The following is a 19,341-nucleotide window of genomic DNA, read 5'->3' on the forward strand; positions in this document are numbered from 1 at the left end:
ATTCTTTAGTTTTTTATTGTAACAGATTACATGTATTGTTTTTTTTTGTATTTTGATTACATGACACAGTTACTAGAATTCAATTATAAATAATGTAAGTTCACACTTTTTATTTTATAATTTATTTTTATATTTACACTTTTTTATATAAATCATTGCTTGTGCAAAAGTTGTTGCAAATGTTCCAATGAAAGCTAAGAACGAGAGCTAAGAGGGAGGGGGGGAGAGAGAGAGAGAGAGAGAGAGAGAGAGAGAGAGAGAGAATGGACAAAAGTAGAAAGGGAGGGGCCAAGGAACTGAGTGAGTGACACAGAAGCGCAGTCATAGAGGAAGAGAGAGAGAGAGAGAGACAGAAATGATGACAGTGAGAGAGAGCAAGAGACAGAGAATGAGAGAGGAAGAGAGCAAAAGAGAGAGAGAGTAAGAGAGAGGGGTTAGTGAATGTGTGAAAAGGTCACATGGATGGATATATTTTCTGCTGTCCTCTCTGACTGCAGAATCTCTCCTGCTCTGAGCTACAGGTGAGTCTGCTCCTGTCTCTCTCACACACACACACACACACACAGATGATTCAAAATGATGTCATCATTTGCTCATCAGTGTAGAGTGTGTCTGTGAAGATTTTATCTTGTGATCCTGAGGTCAGCAAATGAACCACAGAACTGGTTTCTGTGCCTGTGTGTGCGTGTGTGTGTGCAAATTTGCGTTTGTTTCTGCCTAAGTTTCACAGAGCACATATAACTCACACTAGAGAAGCGCTCACTAAATTTTGCACTAGATGACTTGTGAGTGTTTCTGTATGTGTATGTGTGTGTGTGTGTCTCTGTATGGGGGTGTATTTATGTCATAACGGGGACCAGTCAGGAAGTTTACAAAAACTCTGAGCACTGCAATAACCAGGCTGTGTGATGAGAAGTGACGTTCTGTAATAATAACAGGGTCATTAGGTCTAAGGGACACTGTTACATTACTGGAAATATGCTACATGTCCAAATATTTGTATTTAGACGCACCTTGTAATGATTTCATTTATTAAGCTATTTTACACTGTATCCATTGCTAACAAACCCAGGCAAATGAACACGCAGAGCTTGTCTAGTCTCTGAAGATACCTACTGCCACCATGCCAGGTGTGGGCAAGTCTAGAGGGGTATAAAGCCCCCAGTATTGAGCTGTGAAGCAGTGGAAGTCCTGGGTTCTCCTGAATGATGCAGCTCCATCCTGTTTTGGTGCCGTTCAGACGCTTCTCTTCTTAGCTCTGCTATCTGCTATCTTTTATATATTTTTTTGTTTTCAAACATTTTCGAGCTACAGTGTCTGAGCTCATTATTTAGCTTAGCACTACCATAGCACAACCATGTACTACTTTCTTCTGGCCATAGACACAGAAGTCAGAGAAGTTCCTGTAGGCTACTAAAGAAGAAACCTATAAGATGCCTCTTACTGTTTTGGACCTTGTTATCAGAGTTTAAAGGAGCACTTCAGTTTAAAATGGACTTTTGCTGTAGAAAAACATGAAAAAAAGTTCTTACCTTTGTTGAATAGCACACCTTCGTTCTCTCAGAGCATTCTGAGATTTTAAAAGTTTGTCTAAAAACTCCTTAGTTTGGGTGACACAAGGCATATTTTGCCCCAACAAATAGTTTCTTCCACTGTTATCCAGCTCAAAGTAGCTCCACATCTCCTTGCTAGAATCCGGAGAGCCCTGACATTTAAAACGTGGCATTAATAACATTACATAGACTCTGCATAGCGTAGGAGCCGGTTCCAGGAGTAATGGCAGAATTACTGAAGCTAGCGTTATGGGATGTAAACAGTGATTTTTAATAAGCTTCTTCTGCACTTTTTTAACTTATTAATATCTCGTTTTAAATGTCTGGGCTCTCTGGATTCTAAAAAGGAGGTGTGGAGCTACTCTGAGCTGGATAACGGTTGAAAAAGCGATTTATCGAGGCAAATTATGCCCCGTGTCACTCAGTCTGAAGGGTGTTTGGATAAACTGTTAAAATTTCTAGATCTCGGAACACTGTGGGAGAACGGAGGTGTGCTATTCATTAAAGGTAAGTATTTTTTATCATGTTTTACTAAACCAAAAGTTCATTTTACACCAGAGTTCTGCTTTAATGAATGTCATTTCTGTGCTGATCGAGGACCATTAGACACTCCAGAAGAGCCACAGGGCTCCAAGCTGTGGCCACAGCAGACACCCTTGTTTTGGGGGACGACTCTTTCCATGGCATGAAAAATAAACAGAAACTCATAGTTCTATGTGAACCATACATCAGAGTTTCTAATCTGAATGAGAAGCTTTCAATATTACTGGGTGAATACAAAACAGTGAAAAGGATCATTGTTAATGTTTGGAAAGAACGAAGCAAGGAAAGAGAGGTCTGAGGTGTTAAAAAGGGGTATTAGGCTGACATGTGGTGGTGACCAGCCCACATCCCGATCCCACTGATGCTCTTGTTGCTGATTGAACATAAATTATTACAGCAATGCTCCAAAATCCTTCTGGACAGTGGAGACAGTTACTCCAACAAAAGCAGGATAAACTTTTATGTTAACACACTTGATTTCAGAAGAAATGATTAATAAAAGGAGACGTTCAAAATTTGCCTGGTTGGGTCAAAGTTATGTAATTGCAATTAACAATAAGAATAAAGTAATATGTTAAGGTTGGCTTTAAATGAAGCACAGCAGCATTGCAATACACCTTCACAAACACACAAACACACACACAAATGCACTAGTGTGGGTTTGCCTTTTGGTGCTTTTCGCAATAAAACTACAGTTGTAAGCAAATTCTTCTGTTTGAACATTAACTCATTTACAAGTTCCACTGAATGCACAAAATGCATACCCTCCCCACCTACACACACACACACATACAAACACACTGTAACTGAATGCCACACAGTTTCACTCAGTCACTTTAGTACTGCAGCTACAGGTAAAATAACAGAGTGTGTGAAATCACGCTGTCACACAAAAACCTCATATCCCCCAAAATAAACAGCAGCTTTATAGGTACTGTACAGGTACAGGTGCATGAAGCAACATAAAGATTTTTTTGTAAAATAAAGGCAACATAATATATATTATTCCAAATCAATCCAAGCTAGTATAAGAACAAGTTAAATGTGTTAAATTCCATGAGCAGCTCACTAAGTTTACCATCATTAAGCACTGAGTTAGTCAGGTGTTGATTTGATGAGAACTATAAAAAATAATAATAATACATCCATTAAGAGCTCTGTGAGCGCTGGAGATATTTTAATAAATACAACTGTTTTCTTTATGAATGTTATTTGTATTAAATCTAATATTAGTCTTTTAATTAGTTAATAAACATTTGTTGCCCAGATCTTATGTAGCTTTTCGTAATGACTTACACAAGTGACTCTACCTTTTGCACAGTGTTGTATATACACAGATCAAACACAAGATTATGACCATTTCCTTGTGTCTATACTCTCTCTATATTTGTTCAGCTTCATTGATCACTTTGTAGTTCTATAAATACAGACTGTAGTCCTGTATCTGTACCTACATTATTATCCTCCTTTCACCCTGTTCTTCTATGGTCAGGACCCCACAGGATAGACCACCACATAACAGCTGTTGGGAGATGGGTTAAGAGATGTTGGCAGCTGAGGGAGATGGGTCAAATGATATATACCACGTTTATATACGGTTTACCATGTTCCATTTAACAGTGATGGTATGTAATATTAATAGGTCCCACATGTGTTACAGATATAAGTTTCTATTGGTCCATTCATTCTATTGGTAATTCTGATACAACATAAACAACAACAGATTTACATTATGGAGAAAACTGGAACAGCAACGGAATTTGTAAGACAGTTTATATCCTAATAAATGAAATATATTTGTTTGTTTGAAAATTAGTCACCTATGTCACCTATACTTGATACTGATCGCAGGGGCGGATCTAGAAAAATATTTATGGGGTGGCAGGAGTAGGGCAGAAATTTTTGAGGGGTGGCAACATATGGCAGATGTATATATACAGCAAATATATAAGAACACGGGCTGCTATAATTTTCTACTGCCCGCTTCGAGATGTCCTACTACCCAACCAAGGTTCAGTATCCAACTTACAAACTACAATTAAATGATCAGAATCTAAAAAGGCCTACCTTTGTTGACACTGAAATGCTGTGGACATTTCTATATACGTAATACAGCCTAAATAAAAAACATTTTTCAAATATATTTTCAGGAAATCTTCACTTTACGGCAGGAATGCCCTCTCTTAAAGGTCTTATATAAAGGACCAGATATATTCCATCAGCAAATCCATTCTTTAATAAAGTATTCAAAACAGTATGTCAGCAATGGATTTCATGTAACAATGTCATAACTTAAAAACTGTTCTTTTAGCTTTTATGACACACTGAAACAAATTATTAAAAAATATGAATAAATATTAGTCCTAATGGGGCTACAGTATTAATACTCTTTAATTAACACTTCTTTCTTTAGATCAGTTCAGTCCTGATCAGTTCAGTTCATTTCAGTCCTCTGCACATTTCCTCTTTCTCCAGCTTAACCATCTCTTCTGCCCCTCTAAATAATAAATTACACCGCAATACTTGAGTTTTAAACAAACTCTAACATAACCTAAAACTAACCCAGAACTATTAAAATGAATTACTTTTGCAACATTCTCTTTCTCTTTATACTTTTCACAAACCTGCTTAAACATTGTTACACTATTGTATAAGTTGCTGTATAGTTGCTGAAAACATACAATTACAGTAAAAAAAAGGGAAAAAAAAACATTTGGAATCCCTCTATTTACTGTGAAGTACAGTGATTCTCAACCCTGTTCCTGCATATTCTACTGCATATATATATGCTTTCTCTTTTCTGCTTTAAAGGCCCTTCATAAAGTAAGTTGTGGTAAGGTGTGTCTAATGAACTGCTTAATACACATATTGATTGATTTATGGTCCATTCGGGGCTAAGGAATTTTAACAGTTAAACTTAATGAAGGATTGCTAATTAGCTGGTCAGTTGGATCCTGTGGAAAACAAACTTTTATGACAGAGACCAGGGTTGAGAAATTTGTTGTATTTTATTGGACACACTGGTTTGATCTGTGGGTTTTAATTTGTGTCTTTTTAACCAGCTATCAGAAACAATGTAAATACAGTTAGGGTTAGAAACTCTTTCTTTTTAACAATGGCTGTATATCCAGATTAGTTTTAATGTCAGCGAGCTCAGCTGCAACCCGCTGCCAAAACTCACAGCGAGGGGAGGGCTTCCCCACTTTCTACTTTCCTCTGCACTTTGTGTTGTCTATACTGTACTCGTTGTTCAATGTTGCACCGTTTTGGTTTAGAAGGAATGTAATTAATTGCACTGTGTACCTGTACTCAGATGGAACACACTCACACACACACACAACCAACAGATCAGTTTAATCTTTTTTGTGATAAAGTGACCAGTGAGTAATAGCACAATGTAGTTGGTGTCTAATAAAGTGTAAGGTGTTTCTGCAGATAAAGTGAGAGAATGTGTGAGGCCAAGTTGTCACGCAAAAACCTCACATCTCCAAAATAAACAGCAACTTTACATGAGAAGCAACATGTCAAATAAAGCCAATGTAAAAAATATACTATTCTAAGTTAATTCAAGCTGGTTTAAAGAACAAAACTGGACACCCCCAGCCAGCACCGCATTAAATGTGTTCAATTCCATCAGCAGCTCACCTGATTTACCATCCAAGTAAAGATATGATGAGAACTATAAATAAAACTACACCCCAGGAGGAGAGCTTCAGAGAAGTTTTAATAAGCACAGTTGATGTAAAACATCAGTTTTCTGTATAAATGTTAATTGTATTGATTCTAATATTAGCATTTTACACACATATCTTACCAACCCTAATTTTAACCTCAGGAACCAACATATCAGTTAATTCTCTACTAAAATATTGTAATATTTTCTGTTAATTTTTTTTACATTTAGATTCAGATTCAAACTTTACATCTGAATTCAGATTTTGCTTTTTGAAAGTGAAAAACATCATCTCAGAAGTACAGGATGAAGTTTCATCAGGTGTGGGCTAGAGGGGCTTTATACCCCTGGCATTATTCATAGTTTGAACACGTTCATTCTTATCTAGTCCAGAAGACAATTGCTAGGTTGTTGTTACCTAAGGAAACTCTGCTTGCTAAGATTTTGCTGTGCCAAATGTTGTGATTGAGCTCTGGAAAATTGGAAGGTTAATATGATGCTTCCGATTGATTGCAACGGATTGCTAGGTGGTTGCATGTTAGCTGTGATTTACCTGTTGCCAAGTGTTTTCCTGTTGCATGGGTACCCCAATGTGGTTGGTTAGGTGTTACTAGTAATAGTAGTATTGTGATACACCAATCACACAACTTCATAAAAAAACGTTGTTGTGCAGAAACTGTGCCTGATAAAAAGACTGAATACAACACAGAATCACACAGACAGAACAATGTAATGTTCAAACTGTGTCAATATCTTAGAAACTGTGGGATACGATACAGACAAATGAGACCTACCTTTTGCTTCCACTCACTGGCCACTTTATTAGAAACCCATTCCTTGTGCTTTTATTTACTGGCCACTTTATTAGAAACACTTTCCTTGTGCTTCTACTCACTGGCCACTTTATTAGAAACACTTTCCCTGTGCTTCCACTCACTGGCCACTTTATTAGAAACACCTGCTAATCTTGTGCTTCTACTCACTGGCCACTTTATAAGAAACACTTTCCTTGTGCTTCCACTCACTGGCCACTTTATTAGAAACACCTTTCTTGTGCTTCCACTCACTGGCCACTTTATTAGAAACACCTTCTTGTGCTTCCACTCACTGGCCACTTTATTAGAAACACCTTCTTGTGCTTCCACTCACTGGCCACTTTATTAGAATCACTTTCCTTGTGTTTCTTCTCACTGGCCACTTTATTGGAAACACCTCCCTTGTACTTCCACTCAATGTCCACTTTATTAGAAACACTTTTCTTGTGCTTTAACTTACTGGCCACTTTATTAGAAACACCTAAATCCTTATGCTTCCTCTCACTGGCCACTGTATTTAATATTCCTACCCTGTGCTTTTACTTAGTGGCCACTTTATTAGAAACACCTAATACCGTTTGCTTCCACTCACTGGCCACTTTATTAGAAACACTTTCCTTGTGCTTCCACTCACTGGCCACTTTATTAGAAACACCTTGTAACGTTTGCTTCCACTCACCGGCCACTTTATTAAAATCACTTTCCTTGTGTTTCTTCTCACTGGCCACTTTATTGGAAACAGCTCCCCCTTGTGCTTCCACTCAATGTCCACTTTATTAGAAACACTTTTCTTGTGCTTTAACTTACTGGCCACTTTATTAGAAACACCTAAATCCTTGTGCTTCCTCTCACCGGCCACTGTATTTAATATTCCTACCCTGTGCTTTTACTCAGTGACCACTTTATTAGAACACCTAATGCCTTTTGCTTCCACTCACTGGCCACTTTATTAGAAACACCTGTTAATCTTGTGCTTTCACTCACTGGCCACTTTATTAGAAACACTTTCCTTGTGCTTCCACTCATTGGCCACTTTATAAGAACTAACTTTCTATGTGCTTTCACTCACTGGCCACTTTATTAGAAACCCTTTTCTTGTGCTTTCTCTTACTGGCCACTTTATTAGAAACACCTAATGCCTTGTGCTTCCTTGTGTTTTGGTGATGTGTTGGTGAGGGTAGGCAGGTGGTCCGGCTGATGTTTGGTGTTGATGGTGAGGGTGTGTGTAAAGGGCCGTGTTTAGAGTGTGAGTTACACTTTCAGCCACAGGTATAAACAGCTCTGTTTGCGGTTGCTCTGTCCTGCGTGTGTCATCATATCGACAGTTAGTGCCTCCCCTCTGATAATGCAGAAGATGTGACTGTGTGTGTTTGTGTAACATTCTATTAAACTCATATAATTTTACACTATAAATTGATTTCTACTTCTGTGTGTGTGTGTGTGTGCAGCAGCTGTGATGTGGAGTGCTTGGCTAATTCCTGTTCTGCTCCTTTCTGGAGCAGCTCGGCCTGGTCATACCAATCACACACACTCAGGTAAGTGCGTAAATATATAATATAGTTATAATTGGTGTCAATCGATTCAAATAATTAAAATTAATTCAATAATAGTCATTAATCATGCTTTTTATTTTATTAAGACTAAAGCTATTAATCGATATGTAAAGCGAATATAAGATTGGAAAAATTGTATACTATTCATATTGTGTCATTTGTTTCAAACTTTCAAAATTATTATTAGAAGAGTTAATATGCTTGTACTTCCCTGTACATCGGAAGGGAGATAAAACTATTGTGGTATGTCTGCCAAACCCTAGTTTTTATCCATTAAAATATATCATGGTAGATTTGATATTTTCTAAAGTAGAATCTGCTGAATAAAGGTTTAACAAAAAGCTTTAGCATGAAACACATGCTCTCGTACACCCTGCGCAAGGCGCAGGCGCATTGCCATCATACACTCCCTCAACAGTCTATTTTAGCGTTGGATTTTTGGAATATATTAACGCCGATCGGCGTGGTGTTCTGGAAATGACGTGTGTTCAGGTAAATTTCTGGTGTGTTTCTATCTTGGCGGCAGATCCGGTGAATGGACGTCTAAATTCAACAGTCAGTCACGCAGCCAGAACTGAATCACAATCACAGTGGGCACTGTTTGAGAATTTCAACAGATGCTTTCTCTCACTCAAATGCTGGAGTTTTAGAAATAGAGATACCTCGCTATTATTTAACTGAAATTCACTTTTATTATTAAAAATAAAGCACGTTGTCACCCTGGCGTCTGGTGCTGCCCGTCTGTTATATAAAACTTAGAACAACTTAAAACACAGAAATATAAAGCTATATGTGAGCGTTCGTTTCTTATCACCAGGGCAAATTTATAAAAATATTAAATATATTAATTCATTTATTAAAATCTCGTCCAGCTCTCTAAAATGTTGCAGGCGTTTTAATAAAAAACATTGAATCAATGTAGTAAAATCCATGGTATTAAATTTCTCTCTCTCTCTCTCTCTCTTCCGCAGCACGGAGCTGAATTCAGCGCCAGGCTACGAATAATATAAAACTCAGTTTAATTAAATAAATTAAGATGAAGATTAAGGACCTGTAGAGTTAATCAAATATTGTCAAATATAAAGGATAGGCTGAGGGTTGGTTGAGCTGTTTTAATGATTTTAAACTGAAATGAAACTTTTATTATTTTTAAATGCCTGTGATTGTTTTAAATGAGTTTTTTTAATGAGCTTATATTTTATATAATTTTTTTATTCATTTTATTTATTTTTATTATTTTCTTGATCAAATTAGTTAGTTTTTTCTTCATAAGAAATAAATTCTTTGCTTTTTATATAAATTATTATGATCTTTTTTAAAATGTCCTATTTTTCCTTTTTTACGTATATATTTTATTTGTCAGTTTTTATTTCATTTTTTTATATATATTTTTTAGCCCTTTTAACTTGTAAATGCTCAGCAGCATTGTAACTGAGGGTCCCCCTCCAGTGTAAATAATGGTTCGCTCAGTCAGTCTCCTAAGCGCTCTTAAAATAGGAATGAACAGAAGTCAGAGCACACCTGGCGTCTAAAAGGCAATGATTACTGGCACACTGAATGGTTTATTTCACGTTACGCCCAAAACACACCCATGAATAATTAAAAGAATTTGTATACACACTTTTCACTGTTGGAGCGGCGCAAGGCATATTTTTCGCGCCCTTATGATACCAAAGACACAGGACACGCCCCTAAACCCAGCTGAGCAAAGCGCAATTACCTAGTGCGCTATAGATCACTAAAATAGGACCTCATGTATGTATTTATACCCGTTAGAACTTTTTCACATTTTGCACCTTACAACCACACGTTTAAATGTTTTTTATTAAGGTTTTAAGTGATATGCCAACACAAAATAGTGCATAATTGTGAATTTAGTCTCAGTATAAATACATCTCTTATGTTACTGCATTAGTGGTTTCTTAGAGAACACTAGTGAACAAACAGCACCACGAAGACCAAGAACTCACCAGGCACCTCAGAGATAAAGTGGGTTTAGGTTATAAAAACATATTTCAAGGTTTGAGCATCTCAAGGAGCACTGGTCAATCTATCGTCCAAAAATAAAAAAAGAATTATACAACTGCAAACCTAAAAAGACATAATTTTCCACCTAAACTGGCAGATTGAGCAAGGAGAACACTGGTCAGAGAAGCAGTCAAGAGGCCCATGGTCACTCTGAAAGATCTGCAGAAATCCACAGTCAGAATCTGTCCACAAATCTGGCCTTTATGGAAGCGTGGCAAGAAGAAAACCACTGTTGAAAGAAATCTGACTAAGCTTGAGCTATTTTGTAAAGAAGAATGAGCAAAAATGCGTTTGTAGGCATGAGGCTGTAGGCAGAGCGCTGTAGATCAGCACAGCAGTGGCAATATTACAGGTTATAGCACAAACCTCGAGTGTATTATTGTGATTATACCACAGTTCCATTACTGCTGTTTATTGAAAGATTTTAATATAAAGATGATGAGAAAATAGGATCTGCTTGGTTATAAAACCTCTGCGAGATAAAATAGTTCCATTGCTTCTCTGTTTGTAGCTTTTTTTTAAGCATTGCATCGTTGCTAGGTTACCTGTATGTGGTGGAGTAATCTGACTGTTTGATGTAAAGATGATGAGAAAATATGATCTATTTCGTTATAAAACCTCTGCGAGATAAAATAGTTCCATTGCTTCTCTGTTTGTAGCTTCTTTGTAAGCACTGCATCGTTGCTAGGTTACCTGTATGTGGTGGAGTAATACACAGAGAGCTTCGTTTACAGTGCATTGCTGACTAATAACGACACTCCTCTCAGCCAATCACATTGCAATTGCAGGGTTGAAAATAACTGTGGTATAATATACAGTAACTAATGTATGAATTATGTATGAATCCATGATTAAGCATGAATAAATTCGTATGTACTAATTATTCATCATCTACTATGAATGATTCTGTTTCTACAATTAAATATTTCGTTTCTTCGATAAATTATTCAGTATCTACTCAGAATTATTCAGTATCTACTCTGAATTATTCAGTATGTACTCTAAATAATTTAGATCCAACTCTACAGTATCTACTATGAACTATTCAGCATCTAATCTGAATGATCCACATTCTACTCTACATTTTCCAGGATCTACTCCGAATTATTCAGTGTCTCTTCTGAATTATTCAGTTTCTATTCCGAATTATTCAGTTTCTACTCTGTGAATTATTCAGCATCTGCTGTGAATTATTCAGTATCTCATCTGAATTATTCAGTGTCTACTCTGATTTATTCAGTATCTCATCTGAATTTTTCAGTGTCTACTCTGATTTATTCAGTATCTCATCTGAATTTTTCAGTGTCTACTCTGAATTATTTAGTATCTACTCTGATTTATTCAGTATCTACTCTGACTGATTCAGTATCTACTCTGAATTATTTAGTATCTACTCTGATTTATTCAGTATCTACTCTGACTGATTCAGTGTCTACTCTGACTGATTCAGTATCTACTCTGATTTATTCAGTATCTACTCTGACTGATTCAGTATCTATTCTGATTTATTCAGTATCTACTCTGACTGATTCAGTATCTACTCTGAATTATTTAGTATCTACTCTGATTTATTCAGTATCTACTCTGACTGATTCAGTGTCTACTCTGACTGATTCAGTATCTACTCTGATTTATTCAGTATCTACTCTGACTGATTCAGCATCTACTCTGACTGATTCAGCATCTACTCTGATTTATTCAGTATCTACTCTGACTGATTCAGTATCTACTCTGATTTATTCAGCATCTACTCTGATTTATTCAGTATCTACTCTGACTGATTCAGCATCTACTCTGATTTATTCAGTATCTACTCTGACTGATTCAGTATCTACTTTGATTTATTCAGTATCTACTCTGACTGATTCAGTATCTACTCTGACTGATTCAGTATCTACTCTGATTGATTCAGGAGTTACTCTGATTTATTCAGTATCTACTCTGATTTATTCAGTATCTACTCTGACTGATTCAGTATCTACTTTGATTTATTCAGTATCTACTCTGACTGATTCAGTATCTACTCTGACTGATTCAGTATCTACCCTGATTTATTCAGTATCTACTATGATTTATTCAGTATCTACTCTGACTGATTCAGTATCTACCCTGATTTATTCAGTATCTACTATGATTTATTCAGTATCTACTCTGATTTATTCAGTATCTACTCTGACTGATTCAGTATCTACTCTGATTTATTCAGTATCTACTCTGATTTATTCAGTATCTACTCTGATTTATTCAGTATCTACTCTGACTGATTCAGTATCTACTCTGATTTATTCAGTATCTACTCTGACTGATTCAGTATCTACTCTGACTGACTCAGTATCTACTCTGACTGATTCAGTATCTACTCTGACTGATTCAGTATCTACTCTGATTTATTCAGTATCTACTCTGATTTATTCAGTATCTACTCTGATTTATTCAGTATCTACTCTGACTGATTCAGCATCTACTCCGACTGACTCAGTATCTACTCTGACTGATTCAGTATCTACTCTGATTTATTCAGTATCTACTCTGATTTATTCAGTATCTACTCTGATTTATTCAGTATCTACTCTGACTGATTCAGTATCTACTCTGACTGATTCAGTATCTACTCTGAGGTAACACTTTATAATACTGTTCCATAGTTAATAGGTAACTAAGCAGGAACTAAGCAGTAACTAATTAATAGTGCTGCATTAACACCTAAATATTTTCTATTAACTACCAGGGAGTACTGAATAATTACTCAGTAGATAGTACTGAACTAATGATTATAGTAGTTCACTATTAACTTCACAATAATTACTGAGACTTACATATCTCCCAGAGAACTACTTACTAATTATGTCTTCTTTATAATAACTACTTATTACTTACTGCTCAAATCAACATTAACTACTGAAAACCCTTACATGCCACCTGGGGAACTATAGATCTAAATCAGTCTACACAAACAATTATTCTATCAGTGGTGATATTAAAGGCATATTTGAGTGACACCAATTGTAGTAGTGGTAACCTTAATTACTTTATTATCCTCAGTTCCTTCCAAATATTAGCAACATATAGTAAAATACTACAGTGTGTCGTAATCTGCTTAAACCCCATTTTTAAAAGAAAAAAAATAATTAAAAAATAACGTAATATTATTTTAAATAATATTGTAATATAAAAGTAATATTATTACATAGTAGACATTATTTATGTTCTCCAGAAGACTCTAACACTGACTGTACTCAATTTTGTTTTAATGGTCACTGCTTTAATTTTCAGCACCAACCTTATAAACGTTCATCTTTAGCCTTGCAGTCTCACAGACTTTATGTGCCCATTATTAGGGTAATTACGGTAATTCCACAGCGCCGGACCCTAGCCTCTATCAGTGTGTCTCTATCAGTGTGTTTATCTGCTGCTGCAGGTTATTCTATCAGTGGTGATATTAAAGTCAGTGACACCACTTATCATATATTAACCTTACTTACCTTAGTATGCTCAATATCTTCCAAATGTTAGACACACTGAAATGTGCAGTAGTCTGCTTAACCCCCATTTTTGTAATATTCTGTCAGTGTGTTATAGGTGTTTATTCTAAACCTGTGCTCTTCTTCAGTCCTCCTGGAGATGTGCTCAGTAGAAGTGATGGCTCACATACAGCTTTACTCTAGGCTGTGTCCTACATCCTTATTCTGGGGGAAATCATGTTTAAATGAATAAATATTTGTGTTAGATAACGGACTAGGCATCCCTGTGTTCTTCATAGATAATTAATAAGGGGTCTCTGTCTTCTTTTTTCGGGAGTTAACAGCAGCACATGGTAACTCATTACTAATGACTGAGCAGTTACTGTGTTCTTCTTTAGGAGTTACTGCAGATCATACCACAGTATTATAAAGTGAGAAACATGGTAACTAATGACTAATTACTGAAGAGTTACTGTGTTCTTCTTTAGGAGTTACTGTAAATCATACCACAGTATTATAAAGTGAGAAACATGTTAACTAATTACTAATTACTGAGGAGTTACTGTGTTCTTCTTTAGGAGTTACTGTAAATCATACCACAGTATTATAAAGTGAGAAACATGTTAACTAATTACTAATTACTGAGGAGTTACTGTGTTCTTCTTTAGGAGTTACGGCAGATCATATCACAGTATTATAAAGGGAAATATACATTAATAATAATAATAATAATAATAATAATAATAATAACACACATTTAACCTAGCTAACACAATTAACCTAGCTAACACAATTAACCTAGCTAACACACACACATTTCCCCTAGCTAACTTAGCTTGCTAAATAACACACATATAACCTAGCTAACTAACACACACATAAAAGTTAACTTAGCTAGCAAACGAACACACATAACCTAGCTAACTAACACACATTTAAACTAGCTAACTAACACACACATAACCTAGCTAACTTAGCCAGTTAACGAACACACACATAACCTAGCTAACTTAGCTGGCTAACGCTAACTACACACACAACTTAGCTAACTTAGCTAGCTAACACACATCCTAAAGCTGGTTAACAACCCACAAAGAGTCCTCCTCTGATCCGGGGGTAAAATAAGCTGGAAAAGATCTCAATATCTTGATTACTAGTTTATTTTCAATCAAATACAGAAATATGAAAGCAGCAGAGTCTCTCTTAATCCTCCTCTTCCAGCAGCAGCAGCAGCAGCAGCAGAGAATTTAAACGAAGGACCAGGAGAGCTGCGTCGGCTGTGAAATTACCGTAATTACCCTAATAGTGCGCAGTTAAAAAAATCTCTGTGAGACTGCAAAGGCTGAAGATGCACTTTTATAAGGCTGATACCTAGTATTAAAGCAATGATTGTTACATTATTACAGTCTCACAGTCACTCTTAGAGTCTTAGATGCCTTCTGGAGAACTTTCATCAATGTCTTCTATGCCAGTGGTTCCCAACCTTTTTCTTCAGGGACCCATATTTTTACCATTGTAAGCTTTGGTGACCCAACCCCCAATGTAAAAGATGTAAGTGTATAATTGGGTTGGGGTTGGGGTTGGGGTTGGGGTGGGGGGGGGGGGGGGGGGGTTAGAAATGATAAATAAAAACTGACATTTACTATAGATGAATAAAATAAACACGTAAAAAAGGAAAAAATGGATACATAAAACATAAGGAATTTTTATATTATGAAGAAAAAAATAATTAGATCAATAAAATAATACAACTATTTAAAATGAATAAAAAATAATTTATATAAAATAAAAACAAACAAACAAAAAAAAGAATAATATCAGTTTCAGTTTCAGTTTCAAATCAGTAAAACAGCTCACCAAAACCTCAACCTGACCAAATATTGGACAATAATTGATTAACTTTACAGGCCCTCACTCATTTTCATTTATTTAACTAAACTGAGTTTTATATTCTTATATTATTATATTATTATATTCAGCCTCGAGCTGAATTCAGCTCCGCGCTGCCGGAGAGAGCGCCCGCGCGCGCTTCAGAGAGAGAGAGAGAGAGACAGAGAGCGCAGCGAAGCGGCGAATTTTGCTTACCCTAGACTATATATAGTATTAAAATTAAACCCCTTAAAATCAAGAGGGCTTCGCGACCCATCGTGGATCTTTGGCGACCCATAGGTTGGGTCGCAACCCATAGGTTGGGAACCACTGTTCTATGCAATAATATTACGTTATAATGTTGTTTTTTTCTTCCAAAAATGATGGTTAAGCAGAGTAATAAACACTGTAGTATTTTACTATATGTTGCTAATATTTGGAAGGAACTGAGGATAATAAAGTAATTAAGGTTACCACTACTACAATTGGTGTCACTCAAATATGCCTTTAATATCACCACTGATAGAATAATTGTTTGTGTAGACTGATTTAGATCTATAGTTCCCCAGGTGGCATGTAAGGGTTTTCAGTAGTTAATGTTGATTTGAGCAGTAAGTAATAAGTAGTTATTATAAAGGAGACATTATTAGTAAGTAGTTCTCTGGGAGATATGTAAGTCTCAGTAATTATTGTGGAGTTAATAGTGAACTACTATAATCATTAGTTCAGTACTATCTACTGAGTAATTATTCAGTACTCCCTGGTAGTTAATAGAAAATATTTAGGTGTAAATGCAGCACTATTAATTAGTTACTGCTTAGTTCCTGCTTAGTTACCTATTAACTATGGAACAGTATTATAAAGTGTTACCCTACTCGGATTTATTCAGTATCTACTCTGACTGATTCAGTATCTACTCTGATTTATTCAGTATCTACTCTGACTGATTCAGTATCTACTCTGATTTATTCAGTATCTACTCTGACTGATTCAGTAGTTACTCTGAAGCACTCAGTATTGAAGGTGTGTCAGTGTGTGGGTTGTTGTTGAGTGTGTTGTATTGTGTGGGTTTCAGGTCTGTTGTGTGTAAATAACTACAAGACTCAAATCTCCTGTACCTGGCAACACAAAACACAGCACAGCGGGCAGGACTGCAGCCTCAGAGCCACGAGAGACACATTCCGAGGATCTCAGTGAGTCACTTCTCATCAATGAGTTTCAGTGTGTGTGTTGGTATATGTGTGTGTGTGTGTGTGTGTGTGTGTGTTTCATGTGGCAGTTTACTATATGTACACTGAACAGCCAGTACATTAGGTACACCTGCACTTTATCCATTCTCTTTTCTCATCATAAACTACTAATGCATGCTAACAGCTTTGTATTGTTTTATCTATTGTGTGTGTGTGTGTTGCAGAGAGAAACAATGTGAACTGAAGACATTAAGCTATCATTCTGACGCCCCAAGAGGCTGCGTCGTTGACTTTCCTTCACCGGTGAGCAAAAGATAAATTTGACATTTATTGTTCTGAATTATAACTAATAGCATCAATCGCAAAAAAAAGTAATCACAACATTAACACAACATTTAATCTATGAAAAAAATCCTTCCACACCAGCTATTGCTAAATAACAATGCTAATACATCACCAGGTTTGCAGGTTTACTGTTTTATAGCTCAGAATCGTTCTAATGCCTTTTATATTAGAATCATCTAGAATCATTAGAATGTGCTAAATAAAAGGGTAATACTTTACTTGGATGCATACCTGTCAAGTTTTGGACTTAAAAATAAGGGATTTTTTCCGCCGCCCCAACAGCCCAAACGAGGAAAAAAAAAAAAAAAAAAAAAAAAAAAATATATATATATATATATATATATATATATATATATATATATATATATATATATATATATATATATATTATATATATTTGTATTTATTTATTTAATAGATTTAAAATTGAAATTGAAGGGTGCACAAATTTACAAAAAGGACATGGATCAGATATATTCCATAAGTAAATAATAGTCCTAAGGGGCCTACACAATTAATAATCTTTCATTAATACTTCTTTCTATCGTTCAGTCCACTCCTGATCAGTTCAGTTAATTTCAGCCCTCTCCACATTTTCTCTCTCTCCAGCTCAACCATCTCTTCTACCCCTTCTAAATAATACATTACATTACATTATAATACATTACCACAATACTTGAGATTTAAACAAATTCTAACAAACCCTAAAACTAGCCCTGAACTAATAGAGTTTGGAAATGATAGTTATTGGCTGATCAGGCACATCAGGGCAGGGCATTATATATATATATATATATATATATATATATATATATATATATATATATATGTAGATTTTTCTCAAACCCTGAATATCTATCTAGCTAATTCTAAAGTTAAGCTAACTGAGTCACAAGCTGTATTTTATTAAACACACAGTGGGTTTAATTTATGTTTTGATTCAGAGAAGAGTCTTTTTAACCAGCTATCAGAAACAATCTCATCACAGTTTACATGGTTAATTACCTTTCTTTTAGAAAAATCTCCGTATATCCAGATTAGTTTTAACGACAGCTGCTCCGACTAGCTGCCTGAACTCACAGCGAGGGGAGGGGCGGGGCTTCCCGCACACTAAACTGCGCTCCGCAAAACCAGCTAGCTGATTGGCTGTTTCTCCTGAAAGGCGGGACTTTCTACTTGAACCGGCACCACGATTGGTTAAGAGACACACAGCGGTCAGTGCATTGTCGCCTGTGGCCTATATATATTTTTATTTAGTATAATACGGGAAATTTACGGGAAAATACTAATACGGGAGGACGGCGGGAAAGAGGAGTAAAATACGGTAGTTTCCCGGCCAAAACGGGAGACTTGACAGGTATGCTTGGATGGTCCATTTGATGGCCTTTTTGATGCTCAACTGACATTCAACTAATATTCAACTACATGTCTATTAAATGCAAATGAACTAAAAGGTGAAAGTAAATGATTCTCTATTGAATATAACCCTACATTCAACTCTAACCCAAACTCTTATCTTAATATTTTAGGATTGGGTTTAGGGTTAGATTTTAAGCTTAGGTTAAGGTTAGGGTTAGGGTTAGGTGTAGGGTTTGATTTTATGGTTGATTAAGGGTTAAGGTTAGGGTTAGGTGTAGGGTTAGGTTCAATTTTGAATCATTTACATTCAACATAGGGTAAAGTTAAATTTAATGGACATTCAATTCAGTGTTAGTTGAATGTCAGTTGAGCATTAACAAGACCATACAATGGACCAATCCATGTAAAGTGTTACCAATAAAAGTTTATTGAAGAGCTTTAAAAGGGAAAATGTGACTGATAACCAGGTGAATGTGTGTGTGTGGGGTGGAGGGGGGTAGTGATAGTTAGTTATGAGATTTAATCCATATTTCGTCCAGATTTAGTCACCTTCTGAACTCTGTATTGACACTAAGTTTATGTAACAAATGGTTAAAAAAACTCCACCTCCCCAAGTAAAACTAACCCCGTGCTGTATCAACTGCAATGTTTAGAGTGGAACAGAAAAAAACATAGCTCATCCAGATACCTGACGATTGGGTGATATACACGTACCTGTGATCACAATTCGCCATTAAAGTGATTGTAATTTCTCTGTGTTCCATGCAGAATTTCAACTTTGCTGCAAATATCGATCTGAAGGTGATCTGTAATGGAACTGAGGCTGCCAGGCTGGAGAAGTACAAACCTGGTCGTCACAGTGCGTTTCTCCATGTGTCTCTTCTTACCACTTTATTGGAAACAACACCTATCTTATGCTTCCACTTACACATAATTAGAACCACCTACCTTC

At 36.1% G+C, this 19,341-nt stretch overlaps 1 protein-coding gene across 2 annotated transcripts in view; it reads left to right on the forward strand.

Annotated features, from left to right (window-relative positions):
• The first annotated feature begins 335 nt into the window (after positions 1-335).
• The window catches only part of LOC125797532 (interleukin-2 receptor subunit beta-like), a 33,938-nt gene continuing 14,932 nt past the window's right edge, over positions 336-19,341 (forward strand). Inside the window, exons 1-5 of one of the 2 annotated variants that reach the window (XM_049473962.1) lie at positions 336-521; positions 8,033-8,119; positions 16,571-16,688; positions 16,910-16,988; positions 19,158-19,248. In XM_049473962.1, the coding sequence (XP_049329919.1) occupies positions 8,041-8,119; positions 16,571-16,688; positions 16,910-16,988; positions 19,158-19,248 (367 nt within the window). In that variant the 5' untranslated portion in view covers positions 336-521; positions 8,033-8,040. The remainder of the gene's footprint in view (positions 522-8,032; positions 8,120-16,570; positions 16,689-16,909; positions 16,989-19,157; positions 19,249-19,341) is intronic. The other variant, XM_049473963.1, reaches the window with a different exon arrangement.

This window comes from Astyanax mexicanus, unplaced genomic scaffold (genome assembly GCF_023375975.1).
Source record: "Astyanax mexicanus isolate ESR-SI-001 unplaced genomic scaffold, AstMex3_surface scaffold_48, whole genome shotgun sequence".
Taxonomy (NCBI): domain Eukaryota; kingdom Metazoa; phylum Chordata; class Actinopteri; order Characiformes; family Acestrorhamphidae; genus Astyanax; species Astyanax mexicanus.